The sequence below is a fragment of the Pygocentrus nattereri genome, chromosome 25 (assembly GCF_015220715.1).
Source record: "Pygocentrus nattereri isolate fPygNat1 chromosome 25, fPygNat1.pri, whole genome shotgun sequence".
Taxonomy (NCBI): Eukaryota; Metazoa; Chordata; class Actinopteri; order Characiformes; family Serrasalmidae; genus Pygocentrus; species Pygocentrus nattereri.
Window position 1 is genome coordinate 2,626,061 of NC_051235.1, and position 22,869 is coordinate 2,648,929.

Consider the following 22,869-nt stretch of genomic DNA (forward strand, 5'->3'; position numbering starts at 1 on the left):
GCGTGTAAGTAAGTGGTTGCTGTTTTATCTTAGGTTGTTGCTGGCTGGTAGACATCATGTTTCAGGTGGTTGCTAGGGTGTTGCCAGGCAGTTGCTATTGGTTGCTATTGCCCCAGCAAACACCTGAAACATCATATTAACCACCTAGCAACAACTTGACATAACGGCAACCTCCTACTTACATGATAGCAACCACATGGAATACCATAGCAACCGCCTAGGAACCCATATCATTGATCATTTTTAATGTAACAAGTGTGTCGACATTATTAACACTTCAAAAGTCCTTCAGAAAATAGCCCATTATGAATTCATTGTGTTTGCGATTTCACAACAACATGGCATATTTAAATATTTATTACCACCCTTTCACACTAAGGCCATGCCAGCCAATCAGAACACAGCTTGTTTGCATGTCTTAAAGAGGTTGTAACAGCAGAAGCCTGTTTAATCAGGATTATAAGAGGTCGGAATATGCTTCTCAGGATAGAAATAGACCTCTGGGTAAATAAAAATGAAATTAAAGGTAGAAAAAGTAGAACGTTTAAAATCAAGGCCACCCACCCGAGATTTCAGAGCAGTCGCTTTGAATTCCATACATGCTTTATGATCTAAGACGTTCTGTTGGTGGATGTGTGGAAATCAAGCCATTTGTCATGTGTAATGGGAAAAAATGTGAACTCTGCCGTAGCGTTTCAGAGGCTACAGAGGAGAGTAAAGGTATCTAATGGCAAAGGACAGAGGAGACATAAAAAAACCTGGAGTTCTCACACTGTAAATGATGTTTTGGTCTGTGAAAGCATCTCAAAAATAGGAAAAATTACCAATATTTCTGATATTATTGTCCTGGTTTCCACGCCTCCTCCTCAGTACTGCATTTAGATCCATGGTTTTATGTGTGCATCGTTAGTCTTGGTGTACGTAAAGCATTCGGACCTCATTGACAGCTTATTGATCGAAAACTGCAGTAATTATTGTGTAATAAGGGGTTTATTACTATGTCATTACATAGTTGTTAATGTGAAAAACCTTAGCAGGGCTGTAATAAGTGTTCTTTCGGTCTGTGGGCAAAAAATAGTGTAAATATTTATGTCTAACCATGTTGATTTCAATCTGAATTAACAAGCAAAGCCAACTATAGTCAACAAAGATGAAATTAAAGCTCATTTTGATATCTTTGCCATTCCACTTCATTGCTCTGTAATAACAGTTCTCAAGTAGACATACTTGAGCAGTTTCATTAACACGAGATTATATCAGCCCAATGTAATTTCCATAAACCTCTTAAAGGCTTATCAGGATGCAGTCACGAATCAGCCTGGAAAATTTTCAAGAACACCTTAAATGCATGTTGTAAAGTGGATCATTCCAGTCCTAATGTCTCATTGAGCCATGGTCAAAGCCATTGTAACATCCATGATATGCCCACAACACCGTATGCAAAAGTCCTGTGCTGCTAATTAATAATCTTTGACTCTAAAACATTGACCACCGAGAACAAAAACGAAGTAAGAACCTGTATAATGTTTAAATTAAAGGGCTGACAACTTATGTTCTTAACTAGAACCAGGCTGGTCAGCTGGCTAACAGGCTAAAAGAGCCAACAGCTGCATCAATAATATCACAGGCTTGAATTAAAGCAGTTACAGTATAATTTACTGTAAAATAACAGAATAAAAATTTCCTTCGGAATCATTAAAGTATCTATCTATCTATCTATCTATCTATCTATCTATCTATCTATCTATCTATCTATCTATCTAAAAGTATAAAGAACGTCACGTGAATGTTTTACACACTTCAAGTTTCAAACGCTGAATCCCAAATGGCTCCGTACTCCCTAAATAGTGTTCTAGCTATGAAGGTTTAGAAGTTCTAGCCTCTACAGCTGAACAGTGCATCATGTACCGAGTGTGGACGTGTCTGAATCCCAAACGACTGCTTCTTAGCTGTGTTTTCTCTGCTGGGCTGCAGGATCCAGTATTTAAACCCCTACGTCGTGCACTATGTAGGGAGCAAGGAGCTGTTTGAGACTCAGCCCCAGTGGGAGAAGAGGAGCTGTGCAGGATTGGTGCTAGATAAGACTCACGGTGGTTCAGACGTCATTCACAATGAACATTTAGGGTTCACTTCCCAACCTCAGTCCTGGAGCACCGTGGCCTTTAGCATTCTTTCAGCTCGAGCTGAATCTGTTGAATCTGTTTAGAGCAGAAGAACGACCAAAATAGTCCAGGACTGGAGCTACAGAACTATGATAAAGGAGGACAAGCGTGGTGGACTGGATAGTTGGAGACTGAACAGTTTAAGCGGAGACAGAAAGCCTTTATGTAGCATGTTAGTCTGCGTTTACCATCATTTTAAACCATTAAAATATGTTTTTTGTAATATAAAAATGCAATACAACAAAATACAGGGAAATTCAAACAGTCACCCAATTTCAAAGCACCATATTCTTACAACCGTGAGGCACCACGGAACCAATCACACTCCAACTGTAAGAGGGGGTCATAGAGCTTCTGATGGGCTCCTTCAGTCTGAGAGGAGCTGAGACCCCTGAGCAGAGCGTTCTGCGTTCTCCACGTCAATAAGAGTGAATCTGTCAGAACTGTGCAGCCTGATTTTCATCAGCAGTGAAGCTCCAGCAGCTCAGAGCGTTCGGCGCTGGTTCCACAGCACTGGATGATCTCCGAAATCCCACTGAAAGAGCCGTGAGAGCAGCGACGCCCGACACGTTCAGTCCAGTCTGGGATGAGTCTGACTGTGGTGTTGATGTCGTCCGTCCAGCTGGAGGAGGTTCAGACTGAGACCTTGTAGAACTACATAATAAACTTCATACTCATTTAAACCGTTTACAGCTCACTGCACTGATCTGAGATGATTTACAAGAGAAATCAATCATTTTGACATCGGATCAATCTTTTTGACTTTATCTTCACTAGCAGTAACCATATTAACCACCAAAGAACCACCTACAAATGCTCTAGTTCTTTGGTGGTTACTAGGTTAGTTCTACAGTATTGCTAGATGGTTACTGTGGTGTTCCTAAGTGGTTGCTAAGGTATCCGAGGTGGTTGCTAAGATGATACTAGGTGGTTGCTCTAGTGAGTTTGATCATTGCTAGGGTGTTGTTATCCCAGGTGGTTAGTAAAGTATTCCAGGTAAGGTATTCCAGGTGGTTGCTAAGATGTTACTAGGTGGTTGCTGTGGTGTTTTGTTGCCGTTGCTAGGCTGCTGCTATCGGAAGTGATGGGTAAAGTGTTGGCCAAGTATTTCAGGTGATTGCTAGGTTGTTGCTCAATATTGCCACGTGGTGACTATGGTGTTTCTAAGTGCCTCCTAAGGTATCCAAGGTGGTTGCTACGATGTCAACAGATGGTTGCTATAGAGATTTTTGTCATTGCTAGGGTGTTGTTATCCCAGGTGATTGCCTAGGTATTCCAGGTGGTTGCTAGTTTGTTACTATTGTATAGATGGGTGGTAACAAGGGTGCTTAAATTTTGCTTGGGTGTTGTTATGGAATCCCCTGTCCCGTGTGGTTGCTAAGGTGCTGGAAGTTTACCCAGGTGGTTTGAATAAACACTATATGATAAACATGCATGCAATTGGTCCAGAAAGCCCAGGCATAAACCTCGAGTTCAGGTTCTATTAACTTGCAAACTTTAGTCGTTCATTCACACAGTCTGTAGGAGTAGCATTGCCAGATTTCAGTGTAGAATAATAATACGCTGAAAAAGGAAAACAGTATTATTATTCCACCCTTCCTCTCTCTCTCATTCCATCTCTCTGTTCATTACCCACTTTCCTCGATCTAAATGAGGCATGTTTTACTTTAAGCACAACTTTCCCCCAGAAGGCTGTGACCTCACTGGTCCCTGTGGAGTCACGCTGTCCATCATGTCACTGCGCTACGTTGCCATCAGAGCAGCCTTATCTGTGCGTACTCTGTGATCTGTCAGGCCTCTGTGCCACTCAAACCGCCTTAATCAGACAGTGACTGTGCTTTCAGCTCTTCTTTATTGGGCCCTGGAGGCCTGCACTTTCAGTTCTCCTAATGTACTGAGTCAACGAATTTGGTGATGTGCGAAAAGCATCCAGCGTCTGCCTGGAGTAATTTAGCATGTATTTAAAGAGTGCAAATCATAGTAAGCCACTTTTTCCTATACAGCTGCCCATTTTGACTTCATTGTGTTTATGATGTCACAAAAACCAATTCATTCACATAATATCTGCCAATTATACAATGGTTAGTTCCGGCCACGCGAGCTGGTTGGTTGAGCAGCGTTCTAATTGTGCTATTATTTCTCCAAATCATATCACTCTTCTGAGACATTGTTGCTAAGCAACGACTCTGACAGCTGTAGGAGACGCTCGAGCCATTTGAACGTTTTCACTTCTCACTTTGCCACAAACAGAAAATGGACACTGTTAAGACCACATCTGACCGACAGCCGATTTGGTCCGACTCTGAAGACGAGACGACACTAAATTCCCAAACTGACGTCACCACTGCACAGCTTTTCAGTCGGCAGCTGTGATAGAAGAACAGCTGAACAACCTGGAATCAGCCAGAAATGAACCCAACACCATTCGCCAAACTAAACGGGCTGTAAGAAGCTTTACAGACCGGCTGGAACAAAACAACATTAATACTGATCTGGACAAACTGACCAAACTGAGCTGAACCTGATATTGGCTCAGTTTTACGGCTCAGTCTGATTTGGTCCGACTCTGAAGATCAGACACGTCTGGCGAATGGTGTTGGGTTCATTTCTGGCTGATTCCAGGTTGTTCAGCTGATCTTCTGTCACAGCTGCCGACTGAAAAGCTGCTCAGTGGAGACGACAGTTTGGGAATTTAGTGTAAGGAGCTGGAGAACGAACTGCCGGCTGAGCGGCGAGTGGGCGGAGCTCGTTACTCTGACGTAGCTACAAGCTGCTCGTTAAGGAGCTGTAATTAGGAGGAAGGAACTGAACATTAAAACATATTAAAGCCGCGTTCACGGCCAGTTTATTCATTTCTTACTGTATTTATTTAACTGCTGTATTAAAGCAGTAGAGCACTCGAGGAGGGAGTTATCACCAATAACATCACGGCTGGGATGATCTACGGACACCAGATCACAGCCGGGATGGTATTTCAGGAGAACACACTCCCTCTCGGGCTCTACTGCTTACCAACAGCAGTTTAGCCCCGCCCACTCGCGCTGTAGTATTAAAGACAGTTTCAGCCCAGGCTGCTTTTTGAAGGAAACAAAACACAGGGCAATCAGAACAGAGTCCAGTAGACAGCCTGGTTAAAAATAAGCCATAAGGAGAGGTCAAATGAATTATGACTGTTGTTGGTAAATAACACTACACAAACTTTATAAGTGGATCTCGGGGGGCTTGAAATACAAGACAAATGTAGGATGTGGATCTTATGAATTCCGCCTGCCTTTATTTGGGACTCACTCCCCATTTTATCCCAGTGGTGTGCTGGGGGGAAGGGGGATAGTTGGACCCCATACCCACTGTGTACACATTTATGGTAACAAATTTTTATTGATAGCTCTAAATGTTTTTGTCAAATTTCTTTGGGTGTAGTGTAACCCTGGAAATGGCTTAAGTGTAACCTTGGATGTGGAAATAATGTGGAATAACAATGGGTGTAGAGTAACCACAGAAATCGATGTAGCATAACCTTTTGTGCTGTAACCATGGAAATAAGTGGACTGTTCACAGATTTCCCCACAAACTCCAGATCATTTTAAAAATTTAGCAAAGTAAAAACTGTCTGTGCTAACAGGAGAAGGATGGTCGAGACGTTCTCACCTGCCTCCACTCTCTTTCCTCCACCTCCAGAGGTGTCTGTGTCGTTTGAGAGCGGGACATCGGTGACCTACACCTTCCAAGAGCCGTTCTCTGTGATGCGCAACAAGAGCAGGCAGTCGTCGGCCATCTACGCCCAGAGCAGCAAGTCCCGAGAGAACGTGGCCTTCCGCTTCCTCACCACGAAGGCACCGGCCATGCTGATGACCGTCACCACCTACCATCAGCAGTACATGGCCGTCATTCTTGCCCACAACGGTAAACACACTAACCTGCTAATCACTCAGCTTTTTTCAATTGTTTTTATTTTTAATTTTTAATTTTACATCCTAAATGAAGTTTTTCAAGGGTTCGTAATGCAAAGACAGTGACTATGTATAGAACTAAACTCCTGGACAAAACAAATGGGCTAAGCACAAAATATAACGGTTTCAGTTGATGGTTCTGGCTGGTCAGATTCCTGATTTAAACCCTATATAAAGAACATTTGGTCTTACATTAAACCCAAACTATCTCAGTGATGTTCTCCAGCTGTTTGAAGCCGTCGATGCCGAGTGAGTCGATACTGCCTCTTAGTATACTGTTATCCTAGATGGTTGCTAAGGTGCTGGTAAGGTATTCCAGGTGGTTGCTAAGGTGTTGGTAGGTGGTAACAAGGGTGTTGTTCAGAAGTTGCTAAGGAATTCGAGATAGTTGCTTAGATTTTGCCAGGTTGTTTTTATGGAATCCCAGTCTCATGTGGTTGCTAATGTGCTGTTATCCTAGATGGTTGCTAAGGTGCTGGTAAGGTATTCCAGGTGGTTACTAAAGTGATGATAGGTGGTAACAAGGGTGTTGTTCAGAAGTTGCTAAGGAATTCGAGATAGTTCCTTAGATTTTGCCAGGTTGTTTTTATGTAATCCCAGTCTCATGTGATTTGCTCAGGTGTTGTTATGTTATTCCACGTGGTTGCTAGTAAGTAGTGCAGTATAGAACCATTTTTAAAAATATATATGTATAAAGTAGTAACAAGAGCATCCTAGTACTGCTCTAAGTCCAAGAACAGTTTGTAGTACTATATAGATCCCTCTAGATAGACAAAGCACTTCTTGTAAGTCACTCTGGATAAGAGCGTCTGCTAATTGCTGTAAATGTAAATGTAGTTTAGCTAGCTAGCACGTTAGCATTTTGTTAATAATAGCAGCAGCATTAGTGTTAGTAGTTAGCCTACACTATGAATAAAAAGCATTGCATATGGTGCCAAAAAAGAGGTTCTTGGACTTATAACGATGGTGGAACCCATTTTGGTGCAATAAAGAACCATTTGAAATGCATCTCAGCATAAATTGTTTTTAATTTAAACATCTGAAGAACCATTTGAACATTGGACTGGTTCTTTAAGTGGTCAATGGTGCCCTCACTAACGATCTCTCGAAGCTCAGGATGTAGCTAATGTGTTTATTTTTCTTTCTTCCTTCCTTTCTTTAGTTAGCAAGCTAGGTAGATGCTAAATGAATGGCTTTCTATATAAGTACCTACTTAAGTTGCATACTTCCTCCGTTTTTATAGTTATTTTATGTTTATTTTGTTTATCTTTTGCTCAGCTGACCAGCTAGTTGTTAAGTAAATAGTGAATCACTAGTCAGCTACTATATTAGTCCCTTAGCCAGCCTGCCTGCTTATTTAGTCGGTCTCTGAAGTTTTATACCAGTCAAATGATATTAATGGATATTACTTTGTTACTTTTTTGTGGTTATTTTATTTCCAGCAGGTTGTTTAATAAACACCAATCAGCTACCCAGCTAAGTTACCAACTAGCCATAGTTGGTATTTACAGTACTGTGTGAACGTTTTAGGCATCTAAGCAAATTGTTAAACAGTGGACCTCAGCAGTGAGTTGATCACAATATACATTAGAATAAAGTCGTATTCATAATTCAAATAAACACAAAACAATAAGAAAAAAATGTCATCAATGACATCATGAGCTCAATTTACTGAGCACTGATTGGTCAAACCAGGAGCTGCTTTATAACTACATATAATACTGGGCTTCCTCGAGGAGGAGAGACTTGGGAATGGGTAAACAAACACACAAACATCCAGAACATCCATTTACACTCACCGGCCACTTTATTAGGTTCAGTTGCTTCTTAACACAAACAGCTAATCAGCCAATCACACGGCTGCAGCTCACTGCATTTAGACGTGTAGAGGTGGTCAAGACGTCTTGCTGAAGTGCAGACCGAGCATCAGAACGGGGAAGAAAGGGGATTTAAGGGACTTTGAACGTGGCGTGGTTGTTGGTGCCGGACGGGCTGGTCTGAATATTTCAGAAACTGCTGATCTGCTGGGATTTTCACACACAACCATCTCTAGGGTTCACAGAGAACGGTCCGAAAAAGAGGAAATGTCCAGTGAGCGGTCAGTTGTGTGGATGAAAATGCCTTGTTGATGTGAGAGGTCAGAGGAGAATGGGCAGACTGGTTCCTGATGATAGAAAGACAACAAGAACTCAAATAACCAACCAGAATCTCTGAGGAACGTTTCCAACACCTTGTTGAAAGCCTGCCATGAAGAGTTAAGACAGTTCTGAAGGCAAAAGGGGGTCCAGCCTTTTACTAGCAAGGTGAACCTAATAAAGTGGCCAGTGAGTGTATAATCATTATTAAGTAATATTCTGTTTTATTTTGTTTATTCAAATATTAACACTTTTCTCAGCAAATAAACACAAACTACCCAATTAAACAGATTTTGAAAACGTGTCTCGGGCACCTCAGACTTTCACACAGTACTGTGTAATTGTCATCCAGTCTTTTGCTAGCCAAGCGAGTTTCAGCGTAGTTTTTAATTCTGGTCGTATTTAATTGCTTGTTTTTGTATCTTCTGATTAATCGATGTCGCTCTTCCAGTTAGGGTTACAGTGAGGAGTCTGGCGCCCAGAATAAAGTCAGTGAAGTTGAAAATGAGGTGGCGTCTGAACGTGTGGCATCACAGTGTAGCTGTGGAGCGCCAGGCTCGCTGCCGGGCGTCTGCGTTCGTGTGTTCTTCCTCTAGGCTGACGTGTTGATTAGCGGAGTGCAGACAGTCTGCGGTGATTAGGGGGAGAGGAAGTGGCATGTTTGTGAGTGGCGAACAGAGGCGCTCGGTCAAGGGAGCAATTATTTTGATCAGGAGCGGCGCAGAAGAGCCTGTCAGCGAGCAGCGGGACTCGTTCTCGCCTCTCTCTGGTGTGGTGACGGCCTCTCCGCTGTGTCTGGCAGGGAGTCTGCAGATCTGGTACCAACTGAACAGAGAGAAGCAGCCGGATGTGTTCACGCCCACTCAACACAGCCTGGCCAATGGGAAGCTCCACAGGATACAGCTGCACCGAGAGGGGAGGGACATGTACGTTCAGGTAAGACCAACTGTCCGGCAGTCTACATGACCGTTGCTCACCTGTCCGTCTGGCACGAGGGGTTTTCTTTCTGATACACTACGGATACAAATCCCTCAGTAGAACCTCTAAAGTTCTTTGGCCGTTTTTTGGTGGTAATAAACACAAATAACACGTCCTTTATACGATTATTATTTGGCTTTGCGTGAGGAGTCACGGACAGCGGCTCTGGACAGCTACTGTGATTTTTCACGACCAAACCATGGAAATGGGTGTAGCATAACCTTGGAAATTGTGTGGTATAACAATGGAAAAAGAGGTACAGTAATCAAGAAAATGGGTGTAGTGTAACCATGGAAACGGGTGTTGCATAACCTTGGAAACGGGTGTTGCATAACCTTGGAAATGGTGTGGTATGACAATGGAAAAAGAGGTACAGTAATCAAGGAAATGGGTGTAGTGTAACCATGGAAACGGGTGTAGCCAACTGCTCCTGACATCAGTTGTACAGATTGTTGTCAGGTTGTAACTGTTTCTCCTGGATGGCTGGGCAGTGAGTCCACAGTGGACACTCTGACTGTGACTCCTGATGGATGTTGTGTGAAAATCTGTAAAAGTGTCAGAGCCGTTGCTTTGGAAATCCGGGAACATATTTTTGGGAGGCACGTTGGTGAGCTTCTGAAAGGAGCGCGTGGAGTTTCCTCAAACGGAATAATTCCGAGTGAGTTTGACGAACGCCGCGTTTCTTCCAGCCGATTTAAGGACGCATGGCTTTCCCGCTGAATTGCTGAGTGTAATAAGCTCGGCTCTGCGCGAATGACGCCGTGTTTCAGCGCCTCCTCGATCTCTGGAGCTCAGCGCTTTTAACACACACTGCAGTCGGTATAGAATAGCACACTGTGTGCAGGACTTGGCAAAGCTTTCTGAGTAAAAACACTGATTATCTGAGCAGATACAAACGGCAGGAGTGCTGATAAACCTCGACAACGTACCGGCCTGCGCTGCTGTTGACAAGGAAAGGCTGAAGGAAGGAAAGGTGCTGAGTCTGTGACTCACTTTATCTTTCCGTTTTATCCTCTCAGAACATGTAACCTCTAACAGAACCACACAAAATTACCATGAAACGAGTGTCGTGTAACAATAGTAACACAGCAAGCCACATGGTTTAGTGGTGCTGACTTGGGTTTTCCAATAGAACGGGTTTACCGTAACCACAGAAACGGGTGCAGCATTAGCACGGAAATGGAACACAGACATGGAAATGTGTGACTGTTACGCTTTTAGTAATGAAGGTTCTGTTCAGGTACATTCTTCGTTCATCAAGATACAAACAGTGTAGATGTTCCCTCAAATGTTCTACAGTGGTTTTAAGGTCTGATTGTGGAGCTTAAATCAGTTCCTCCAGGTGAAAAGTTGGTATTTGTTCCTTTTCATAACCGAATGTTTTAAAACAGAGCTGTAGAGTAAAAGCCTGGAGGCGAGGCGAGGCGGGGTGTGTGGAGTCAGTGCATGCTTACAACAGAAAATTTCAGTGGATTATGGTTCAGTTATGTTCCCTGTTCCCTGATGGAGCCTTGAGGGTTCCATCCCAGTGACAAGAGTTTAGTACATTTATTTAGTACAAAACAGTGACAGTTTAGTACATTTATTTCTGAGAGTGTAGAACTGATGTAACCATAGAAATGGGTGCAAAAGCACCACACAAATGGAGGTAGAGAACCCACAGACATGTGGCATGACTATGGAAAAGCATTAAGCCTCCTATCCATGTCCTCAGATCAGTGACATCATTGATGTCTGTGGACTCTATACTCTGATCTATACTCTGATCTATACTCTCATCTGTACTCTGATCTGTACTCTGATCTGTACTCTCATCTGTACTCTCATCTATACTCTGATCTATACTCTGATCTGAACTCTGATCTGTACTCTGATCTGTACGCTGATCTGTACTCTGATCTGTACTCTCATCTATACTCTGATCTGTACTCTGATCTGTACTCTGATCTATACTCTGATCTATACTCTGATCTGTACTCTGATCTGTACTCTGATCTGTACTCTCATCTGTACTCTCATCTATACTCTGATCTATACTCTGATCTGAACTCTGATCTGTACTCTGATCTGTACTCTCATCTATACTCTGATCTGTACTCTGAGCTGTACTCTGATCTATACTCTCATCTGTACTCTGATCTGTACTCTCATTTGTACTCTGATCTGTACTCTGATCTGTACTCTGATCTGCACTCTGTTCTATATTCTGATCTGTACTCTGATCTATACTCTGATCTGTACTCTGATCTATATTCTGATCTATACTCTGATCTGTGCTCTGATCTGTACTCTGATCTATACTCTGATCTGTACTCTGATCTATACCCTGATCTGTACTCTGATCTGTGCTCTGATCTGTACTCTGATCTGAACTCTGATCTGTACTCTGATCTGTACTCTGATCTGTACTCTCATCTGTACTCTCATCTGTACTCTGATCTGTACTCTCATCTGTACTCTGATCTGTACTCTCATCTGTACTCTGATCTGTACTCTGATCTGTACTCTCATCTGTACTCTGATCTGTACTCTCATCTGTACTGTGATCTGTACTGTGATCTGTACTCTCATCTATACTCTGATCTGTACTCTGATCTATATTCTGATCTGTACTCTGATCTATACTCTGATCTGAACTCTGATCTATACTCTGATCTGTACTCTGATCTATACTCTGATCTGTACTCTAATCTATATTCTGATCTATATTCTGATCTATACTCTGATCTATATTCTGATCTGTACTCTGATCTGTACTCTCATCTGTACTCTGATCTATACTCTGATCTATACTCTGATCTGTGCTCTGATCTATACTCTGATCTGTACTCTGATCTATACTCTGATCTGTACTCTGATCTATACTCTGATCTGTACTCTGATCTATATTCTGATCTATACTCTGATCTATACTCTGATCTATACTCTGATCTGAACTCTGATCTGTACTCTGATCTACACTCTGATCTGTACTCTGATCTATACTCTGATCTTTATTCTGGTCCATACTCTGATCTATACTCTGATCTGTACTCTGATCTGTACTCTGATCTATACTCTGATCTTTATTCTGGTCCATACTCTGATCTGTACTCTGATCTGTACTCTGATCTATACTCTGATCTGTACTCTGATCTATGCTCTGATCTATACTCTGATCTTTATTCTGGTCCATACTCTGATCTGTACTCGAGCTATGAGGCTAATGTAGCTAACAAGTAATGGATGCTTTACCCCACAAATTAGCACCATGTCTAATTCTTCACAAACTCACCTCAAACTGTGTGGAGATGTATAAATATGTAGAGTAACCATGGAAATGGGAGTGTAGCACAACCACACCCATTTACATGATTGTGCATGATTGTGTTACATATGGTGACGGAACTCAAATGGACGTAAAAATGGACGTAGTATAGCTACAGAAATGGGTGTAGCATAACAACAGAAATGGGTGTAGCATAACCAAAGAAATGGGAGTAGCATTACCACAGAAATGGGTGCAGCATAATCATAGAAATTGGTGTATCTTATTCATGGAAACAGGTGTAGCATAACCATGGAAACGGGTGTAGCATAACCATGGAAACGGGTGTAGCCAGCTGCTCCTGAAGTCAGTAGTTCTGTTCTGTTCCAGATTTTTCTGATATTCACCTCAAACTGGGTGGAGATGTTCAGGAATCTCTAATAGACTTATTGATTTCTGACACTGAATGATCCACAGTTCCATATAAACACCGGACGCTTTGACGATCGGCGACAGCGTGTCCAGCATCACGTTGCTTTAAGCTCAGATTATGACGGAGTCTCCAGTGTAATAAGAGTAACGTGCTTTGTTTCCCTGAGGACTGTGAGAGTCTATTAGCCTTTGTTTCTCTTTTTCTCAGGTGGACAAGGACATCAACCAGAAATACAGGCTCTCCACAGATAGAGAGCTAAACATGATCAGGTCGTTGACATTGGGCAAAGTCACAGGTAGGAAGTGGGCTAAATCAGGACGGGGCAGAGAGATGCAGCTCACAATCAGATGATTAATATTCATAGCCGGATCACCCAAATGATTCACTTAAGAGACTGTAATTATTCATGATACTTCACTTTTTGCTCTATTTAGTCTGATTCAAAGAGCATTCAGCTGTAATAAGCTGTGGTATGGAGGTTGAACCCAAACGCGAGTACAGCTTTAAGGATATCTATTGGTTCGACCTCTTAAAACCCAAGTATATTGTTCAATTACATATTTTAAGACTTATTAATCAGTAATTACTATGTAACTGCTATGTAATTACTATGTACAACCCAGTTTTGTCATTATGAGAGATAGAAATTGAAAAGTGGACCTACATACAGACCAAAAGATGAAATAGATCTCTTATCTCTTTCATTTCCAGGTCGAGCAGGTGTGGACGAGGAGGTGCTCCAGGCCGGATCGAGAGGTTTCATTGGCTGCCTGTCATCCGTCCAGTTTAATCACCTGGCTCCTCTGAAAGCAGCTATACTGAACAGGGGGAGCTCACTGGTCAGCGTGCTCGGCAATCTGGTGGAGTCCAACTGTGGGGAGCTGGCGGATAAATCCTCCTCACGCTCACTATCAGGTGAGCTCCAGTTAATAAACGCTGAGTCCTTTACAGATAAAATTATTCAAGAAAGCATTAAAATATGTCTTTAAAAGTGGCCACTTTATAAGAAACAACTACCCTGTGTTTCCACTCACTGGCCACTTTATTAGAAACACCCACCTTGTACTTTCACTGACTGGCCACTTTATTAGAAACACCCACCTTGTGCTTCCACTCACTGGCCACTTTATTAGAAACACCCACCTTGTACTTTCACTGACTGGCCACTTTATTAGAAACACCCACCTTGTGCTTCCACTCACTGGCCACTTTATTAGAAACAGACACCTTGTGCTTCCACTAACTGGCCACTTTATTAGAAACACCCACCTTGTACTTTCACTGACTGGCCACTTTATTAGAAACACCCACCTTGTGCTTCCACTCGCTGGCCACTTTATTAGAAACACCCACCTTGTGCTTCCACTAACTGGCCACTTTATTAGAAACACCCACCTTGTGCTTCCACTAACTGGCCACTTTATTAGAAACACCTACCTTGTGCTTCCACTAACTGGCCACTTTATTAGAAATGCAGAATGGAGTTACAAGAGAAGGGTTTCTGATAAAGTGGCCAGTAATTGTTCATTAGCTGTATTGAAAATGAGCTCACTGAGGGAGCATGAATTGGCAGGGCAATTGGAAGAAGAGCTCGTTGCTGTCTTCTGGGTTTCTGGGTGGCATCTGGTTGAAGGTTTAACATCTGAAACTTTCTTATGTTCCAAAAAATCAAATATGGGGCGCCTCATGGCCTAAAAACCAGGCCGGTGTCTCATCTCCTCGGTAAAGTGCTTTGATGGGAACAGATTACCGTCTGTGAAACACTTGCTTATTTGTCGACAACTACAGTCTCCACCATGCCTGCAGAAGACGGTCGCTTCACAGTCTGCTCTGACCTCGGCGTCCACCCACGTAGGACTGAGAAACTGAACAGTGCCATAACAAGCAGAAGAAAACAGCCAAATATAACTGTTTTAGCAGCTTCGCCTTCTCATACATGCTGTTAATTAACCCTGTAAGACCGCAAGCTGAAGGTGTTTGGCCAGTCATGCAGTCATATGGAAAGGTGTGTACACTCCAGTGTTTTACTGCACAGTTTTAATTCATTTGAGTTTAACATGTTGAGATAAAACACATAACGTGCTATAACGTAATGTGCTGCAGTGTTATAGTATAGTTATGTGTTCCCAGTATGTTAAACTCAACAAATATGGCAAGATAAAATAATGTAAGGTACTTACTTAACATAGAGTAGCACACACTATATTACCAAAAGTATTTGTTCGTCTGGCTTCACACGGTTATGAACTCGAGTGATGTCCCATTCTTAATCCATAGGGTTTAATATGATGTCGGCCCACCCTTTGCAGCTATAACAGCTTCAGCTCTTCTGGGAAGGCTTTCCACAAGGGTTAGGAGTGTTTATGGGAATTTTTGGCCGTTCTTCCAGAAGCACATTTGTGAGGTCAGACACTAATGTTGGACGAGAAGGCCTGGCTCACAGTCTCCGCTCTAATTCAGCCCAAAGGTGTTCTATGGGGTTGAGGTCAGGACTCTGTGCAGGCCAGTCAAGTTCTTCCACACCAAACTGGCTCATCCACGACTTTATGGACCTGCTTTGTGCACTGGTGGGCAGTCATGTTGGAACAGGAAGGGGCCGTCCCCAAACTGTTCCCACAAAGTTGAGAGCGTGAAATTGTCCAAAATCTCTTGGTGCTGAAGCTTTAAGAGTTCCTTTCACTGGAACTAAGGGGCCGAGCCCAACTCCTGAAAACAACCCCACACCATGATCCCCCCTCCACCAAACTTTACACTCGGCACAATGCAGTCAGACGAGTACCGTCTCCTGGCAACCGCCAAACCCAGACTCGTCCATCGGATTTCCAGACGGAGAAGCGTGATTGGCCACTCCAGAGAACACGTCTCCACTGCTCTAGAGTCCAGTGGCGGCACTTTACACCACTGCATTCCACGCTTTGCATTGCGCTTGGTGATGTAAGGCTTGGATGCAGCTGCTCGGCCATGGAAACCCATTCCATGAAGCTCTCTACGCTGTTCTTGAGCTGATCTGAAGGCCACATGAAGTTTGGAGGTCTGTAGTAATTGACTGTATGCGTAGACGAGCAAATACTTTTGGTAATATAGTATGTATGAACTGGGCATGGCAGACTAGATGATGGCGGAGAGGTTTACTCCCTCTGTTTATGGTGGTAACATGCAGAGCATCTGTAGAGGATGTGTTCACTTATTTACACTTAGAAACTCAGTAAGATTGAAATTGGCCTTAACACCTGCTTCTTTATGTTTATGGCTGTAAATTTACACCGTCTTTAAGTGGTTTTTGATTAGTGGCTGCAAAATTAATATTTTTTCACAAAAAATTTACATTTTACTCGACATATTTTTCTAGAAACAGAAAAAATGACACCGCCTTCAGCCACCAAATGTCTTGGGTAACTGACCCCATTGTTCTAAAGGGGAACAGATTGATTGTGAGGTGTAATCAGAGCCATTCAGAGGGTTTGGTGTGAAGTGGTTCAGACGTCTTTACAGTGGTGGTGATGGGAACCAGGCGTCGCCATGACTACAACACAGATATAGACACTTTATTTACCATCCAGAACCACCAGAGAACCTACACGAGTCTTCTGAGCTTATATGGAATGTTGATGATGGAAAACAGTGGAAAATCTGGAATAATGAGTTTTCTTTGGGGACTATTTTGCCGCACAGTGCCCTGCATGTCTCCCTCCACCATGAATGGAGTTGAAGTTCTCTAAACTCTCATAAAACAGCGTCTCAGTCATCAGGCAGGGAATTCAGAACCAGTTCATGTAGGAACTTTCTGTAGGAGCTTTTAGAGGGACGTCTGGTTCCCATCACCACCACTGTATCTGAACATGTTATCTTCCTGCAGAACTATCACTTTAATCCTGGTCTTAGTGGTGCGGTGCTGTTGGAGCACGACTGCATGTTGTGCAGATGGCTCTTCAGGGAGTTTGGGTCACAGCCGTGTTCGATTTTGACCATTTAATGGCTTGTGCATTCCCACCATTTATGTCCTGCTGACCTCCTGCCATTTCCTCTCCTTTAATCATCCCTCATCCTCTCTCTCGCCCTTTCTCTTTCTCTCTCTCTCCCTCCTCCAGACCACACAGATGGAGAGAACAGAGGAAAGGAGCGCCTGAAGAATTCGGAGCAGAGTGACTCGGCTGTAATTGGAGGTAAACGCCTTTGTCCCTTTTTCCTTTCATCCTGCTTTCTTTCCTAGAAACGCTCAGAAAACAAATCCGAGAGCTCAGGAAAGCAGCTTAAAGGGGTGCTTTAATGTTTTTCTTGGAATATCTCTATCTGCTGCATCTGGAGTGGACGATCGAGTACCATAGACAATAACACCAGAACCTGAACTCAGAAACCAGAAAAGCCTTTGACTCGAAACTCTCTTGGAATGGGCGTCACTGGGCAGATTTCATCAATTCTGATGACATATGTGTCTACTTAACTCAAAATTCCAAACTCCAGCTGTTCCGCCTCAACAGTCCAGCTGTTAGGATGAGAGAGTCTTATCAAAACTGTACTTACGGAATTTTATGGAACGTCCACATTGATGCAACACTGGATTTGTTACTTTCACTTTCTTCAGTGTTTCCTGGTATCAGTAACTATTGTGAAAACTCTGCCCTCAGCGTTTCCATGGTAACGACTCGAACAAATGCCTCTGTCTGAAAAAGTCACCCCACCCCTGAATGAACCAATTACCCACATTGACAGCTTTTCCAAAATTCCTGAATAAGTAAGGGTTTGCCATTCAGAGCGGTTTGGTGTGAAATGGTTCAGATGTCTTTATAGTGGTGGTGATAGGAACCAGGGGTCGCCATCCAGAACCACCAGAGAACTGACACGAGTCTTCAGAGTTTATATGGAATTGATGATGGAAAATCGGCAGCAAATACAGGTCTGTAGAATCAATTTATCAACATTGAAAAAACATGGAATTCTCTTTTAAGCACCTTGAAGCAACAACAGCTTAACCAAGAAGTGGTACAGTGGTGTAAAGGAAACGTGTTCTGTGGAGTGACCGATCAGCTTCTCTATCCCAGAGTCTGATGGACGAGTCTGGGTTTGGGCGAATGCCAGGAGAACATTACCTACCTGACTGCACTGCGCCAGCTGTAAAGTTTGGTGGAGGAGGAATGATGCTATGGGGTTGTTCATCTGGGGTTGGTCTAGAGCCCTTAGTTCCAGTGAAGGGAATCTTAATGCTTCAGCAGAACCAAGACGTTCTGGACAATTGTACACTTCCAACTTTGTGGGAACAGTTTGGGGAAAAACCTTTTCTGTTCCAGCATGACTGAGCCCCAGTGACCAAAGCAGCCCCATAAAAGCCAAGCTGGGTGAGTTTGGTTTGGAAGAACTTGACTGGCCCTCACACAACCCTGTCCTGATAGAACATTTTTTGGATGAACTAATATGGAGATCAACTGACCTCACAAATGCTCTTCTGGATAAATGGGCAGATGTTCCTACAGACCCTCTCCAATATCTGTAGGAAGCTTCCCAGAAGAGCGGAAGCTGTTAGAGCTGCAAAGGGGACCAACTCCATATTAATGCCTATGGGTTTAGAATGGGATTCATAATGGAAAAGTCCTGACAACATGTGTTCCTTAAAGTGTTACCCATTTATATCCCCCTCTCTCTCGCTCTCTCTCTCTCGCTCTCTCTCTCTCGCTCTCTCTCTCTCCAGGTTTAATAGCTGCCCTGGTCCTCGTCGCGCTCTCCGTTTTGGCAGTCATGCTGCGTTTTCTGTATCGCTACAGGCTCCAGCACTCCCAGCAGACCCCGTCAGTGAAGGAGAAAGACCACCCGTCTCAGCCGGAGCTTAACTACCGCACACAGCTCAGCCTGCACAGCTCCATCAGGGACAGCAGGAAAGAGTACTTCATATGACCTCTGTGATCTTCAGCCTCCTAACCCCTCACCAACTGACCCTGTGGTCAGGTAGGAGGGGGCAGGAGTCTGGCCAAATCTGCAGGACACAGGCAGCGACCTTCACCCTCCGTGCTCACTCAAGCTGTGCTTTTGTGCCCTCTGTAGATAGCAGATTTGTGTGGATGAGGACACAGCCGACACTGAACTGCAAGGGTCTGCTAATGTAATGGAGGATAAAAGACCCCTGTATCCATGGCAACAAGTCTGCAGTGACCTTTAACCTCCTTCCCAACGTATTTGGCCTAATTAGGCTGTGTTTCAAGGCATTTATGGGCAGCAGGCAGGCCAAATTGTGTGCACTGGGACAAAGCCAAGGCTCTGAACTGCTAATTCAGTGCAGGATGGAGTCACTGTTATAGATATCAGACAGCAAGCAGGGTTTGTGTGAATTGGGTCGCAGCCGACATCTCCACTGCAAGGGCCTGCGCATGCAGGGAAGGACAAAAGACCCCTGTATCCATGTCAATGGAGGAATCAAGTCTGCAGTGACCTTTAACCAACCTCCCTCATCCATCCAGTCCAATTAAGGCTGTGTTTCAAGGCATCTAGTGAGGTTTATGCTCTATGGTTTGGGTGCAGCCAATCCTGGGGACTGCTTGGGCAATGGAGCAAACAACCTCTGAGGAATCAAGGCCTCAACCCTCCCCTCCCACTCTGTGCTTCTGTGCCCTCTGTAGGTAGCAGGTAGCAGATTTGTGTTGATTGGGACGCAGTCAACCCTGAACTGTGAGGGTCTGTTGAAGTAATGGAGAACAAAAGCCCCCTGTGTCTATTACAAGGGAGGAATTAAGTCTGCAGTGACCTCTAACCACCATCTCCCATGCGTCCAGCCCAATTAGGCTGTGTTTGAAAGCGTCAGGGCTGCAAATTGTGGCCGACTGTGTGGATTGGGACACAGCCGAGGCTCTGAACTGCCGATTTGGTGGGGGGGGACAAAGCCACTGTTTCAGCCTAATCAAAGCTCGTTTCTGGTCTTTAGACAGCAGACAGCAGGAAGGGTTTGGGTGGATTGGGACGCAGCCGACACTGGGATCTGCTAAAGCAATGGAGTGCAGAACCTCTGAAGATGCAGAGCTCCCCACAGGACTTTTAACCTCCACGCTGTGTTTTTGTTCCCTGTGTAGTTAGCAGTTAGCAGGTGGGACCAATTAGTGTGGATTGGAACACTGCCGACACTCAACTGCAGTGCGCTGCTAATTCAGTGGAGGGCAAAACCCGCTGTTTCAGCTCACCAAGCTACGTTCAACCCAGTCAAGCTGTGTTTTTGTGCCCAGTGTAGATGACAGGTTACAAGTTGGGATAAATGTGTGGATTGGGGCGCAGCCAACCCTGAACTGCGACCTGCTAATTCAACACAGGACAAAGCAACTATATTGATGTCAAGGGATGAATCAAGGCAAACCTGTTAACTGGCTCTATGACCTTCAAATCTAGTCCTTAAAGGCCTCCAATGGTTCCTGACCGTCGGATTACTGTGTGTGGATCCTGCGGGCAGGGAGTTACATTTGCTGAAGGCCCATGGCCAGTTTGTGGCCAGTATGTGGCTGCTGGACGTTTGATGCAGTTATTCCCCATCATAGCTGGCACAAAGGATTATCCTCTGCTTTTCAGAAGATCAGTGGCTTGGATCTATTCAGCTTTATTGGGCTTTGGCCACTAGGGGGCTCTGTGAGCATGATTGCCAATACAACTTGACAAAAATACAACTATGTTGATGGATTTGTCATTTTAGGTTATTCATACTTTCACGGCGAGCTTTGGTTTACACTGTTTACACTACGCTACCTTTATGATTTGCTCGCAATCACAAATATCACTGCTGTCAGTCATGTTCACTCTACTCAGCTCAGTGTGACTGTCGGACGACGCCGAACAGAAAAATATGAAATATGACATGTTTAATGAGAAAATATGAGGAATGTTAAGTAACATTTTCTACTTTCCTGCTTAATTAAGTATTTAACTAGTTATGCAATAACATTTACATTCTGTATCGACAGGTTAAATATCTGCCCTGTGTTTATATAATCAAGGCATATTGCAGTTTTGATGTATACAGTTGTATGCAAATGTTTGGCCGTGACTGACAAATTGTAGGTTGTCCAGTCTTTTGCATATATAGATCCACCCCATGCTTAACAATTAACACGGAGTTCCTTTTATCAAATGCTATACTATAGACATAAGTATGCGAAACATCATCTGTTAATGAAAGGATCTTGGTTAAATTAAGCATGGGGGGTGGATCTGTATGCAAAAGACTGGACACCCTACTAACTCACTACTTAGCAACACCCCTTTTGGTAGTTATCACAGATTGGAAACACTTGGAGAATATTCCTGTTTCTCGGGCCATCTTGCGTGCCCAGCAAACTGGCTGCCAGACAACACAAAGCTTAAACCCGATGCTTAACAGTTGGCACGGAGTTCCTTTCATCAAATGCTGTTCCTTTTGTTCTCACTGCAAAACGTGGTATCTTGTCAAGTAAAATTGTTGAATATAGCTAATAAATCTAATATTTGTCTTCTGGAGATTGTTGTAAGCTTAATTTGCCTTATTTCTAGACATTGTTTGCTTGTTTGAAGTCATTCCGTTAAGTAAAATTGTCCCACTACATCGGCAGGTTATCTCTCTGGTTGTAAGAAATGTGCCTGAAACCAGCACAACTATCGCAAACTATAGTTTTACTTGATAAAATTACCTAAAACAAGTAAATAATGTCTAGAAATGTTACATAATCTTATAATAAGTGCCCAGCCATCTCAGAATGGGAAATGTTACATGTATCGACTACATTTAAGATCATTTCACTTGACAAGATCCCGGTTTTCGTAGTGTTTTTGGTTGATTGTGGCTGAAGCGTTCCATTTTTACTAAATCAGTCCATAGCACTTGCATCCCAAATGCCTCTGGCTTACCTTAGTGTTGTTTTGCAGACTTCAGATATTGATGTTTGTGATAAGATTGGTAAGGATACCTTCTGACAACTCATCCATGTAGATCCTGTTCGTGCAACACCAGCTAAACCTTCCCGCAAATTCTTTGCTGCCATATGGGGGTTTTGCTTTGCAATTTCGGGCCAGTGTACAAGCAGTTCTACCCAAGTTTTCCAGATTTTGCCTCGACTTCCACAGCTGCTTTTAATGGCTATTTCTTAATGGCATTTTGGACATTGAGAACTGCAAACTCTGTGCACTTTTATAGCCTTTCCCTGCTTTGTCAGATTAGTTTTCAGATAATTAGTCCTAGAGAAGCTCATGGTTGTCGAGTGTAAGGACAAGGTTTGAAGAGCCAGAGAGTCTATTACACTCATCAGCTAATACCTTGTCACCAGTGCTGATGGATGGAGGGTGTTAGTCTTGAATAAAACCGTAGCAGAACAGCCACCGTGCAGTGTTTTGTCCGTATCTTGCAGCCGTAATATAAACGTCATCCAGTCTCGCTGGCATTCCAGGCAGCTGCCACTTGGGAAGATTCAACTCCTAAACAGATTACACAAACACAGTCAATGGTCCGTGCTAAAGCGCTCCGCTAGAAGGCCATTAAGGAGAGTGAGTGCCTCGGCCCAGCCTGAGAGAGACACCCGCAAACAGGCCTTCGCTCACACTCATCTACACTCCTCATGCACTTTTAATCCCCATCAAACACCCTTCAGTGCACAGCAGCTCTCGCAGGCCCACACGTTCCCTGGATGCAGCGAGAACCCGGAGCTGAATTCCGCTAAAGAAACGAAACATGAGAAGAAAACCGGGACCAAGTGGTGAATTTGAGCTAAATAACACAGCGACGAGGCCGCGGCTCACTTAGTGTTCACTCTAGCGTCTTTCGCTGTGACTTATGCACCCCTGTTGCTTGGAAATTTTCCGTTATGATTATTAAAATTTCCAGCGTCGCAGGACCTTTTCTGCATTTCCTACATTAAATTTGCTAAAGGCGGATGGAGAGAATCAATCAAAGCACCATTTAACACACAATGACCCCTGCACCCCGTGGTTTTAGCCCCTTTATGAATAACGTCCTCTAAGGCGTGATCTT

At 43.6% G+C, this 22,869-nt stretch overlaps 1 protein-coding gene across 2 annotated transcripts in view; it reads left to right on the plus strand.

The window, feature by feature from the left end:
- cntnap5b (contactin associated protein family member 5b) overlaps positions 1-22,220 on the plus strand; it is a 134,412-nt gene extending 112,192 nt beyond the window's left edge. For both annotated transcript variants that reach the window (XM_037534625.1, XM_037534626.1), the window contains 6 exons: positions 5,841-6,065; positions 9,050-9,183; positions 13,113-13,200; positions 13,617-13,820; positions 16,994-17,068; positions 18,589-22,220. In XM_037534625.1, the coding sequence (XP_037390522.1) occupies positions 5,841-6,065; positions 9,050-9,183; positions 13,113-13,200; positions 13,617-13,820; positions 16,994-17,068; positions 18,589-18,791 (929 nt within the window). In that variant the 3' untranslated portion in view covers positions 18,792-22,220. The remainder of the gene's footprint in view (positions 1-5,840; positions 6,066-9,049; positions 9,184-13,112; positions 13,201-13,616; positions 13,821-16,993; positions 17,069-18,588) is intronic.
- Positions 22,221-22,869: the final 649 nt, after the last annotated feature.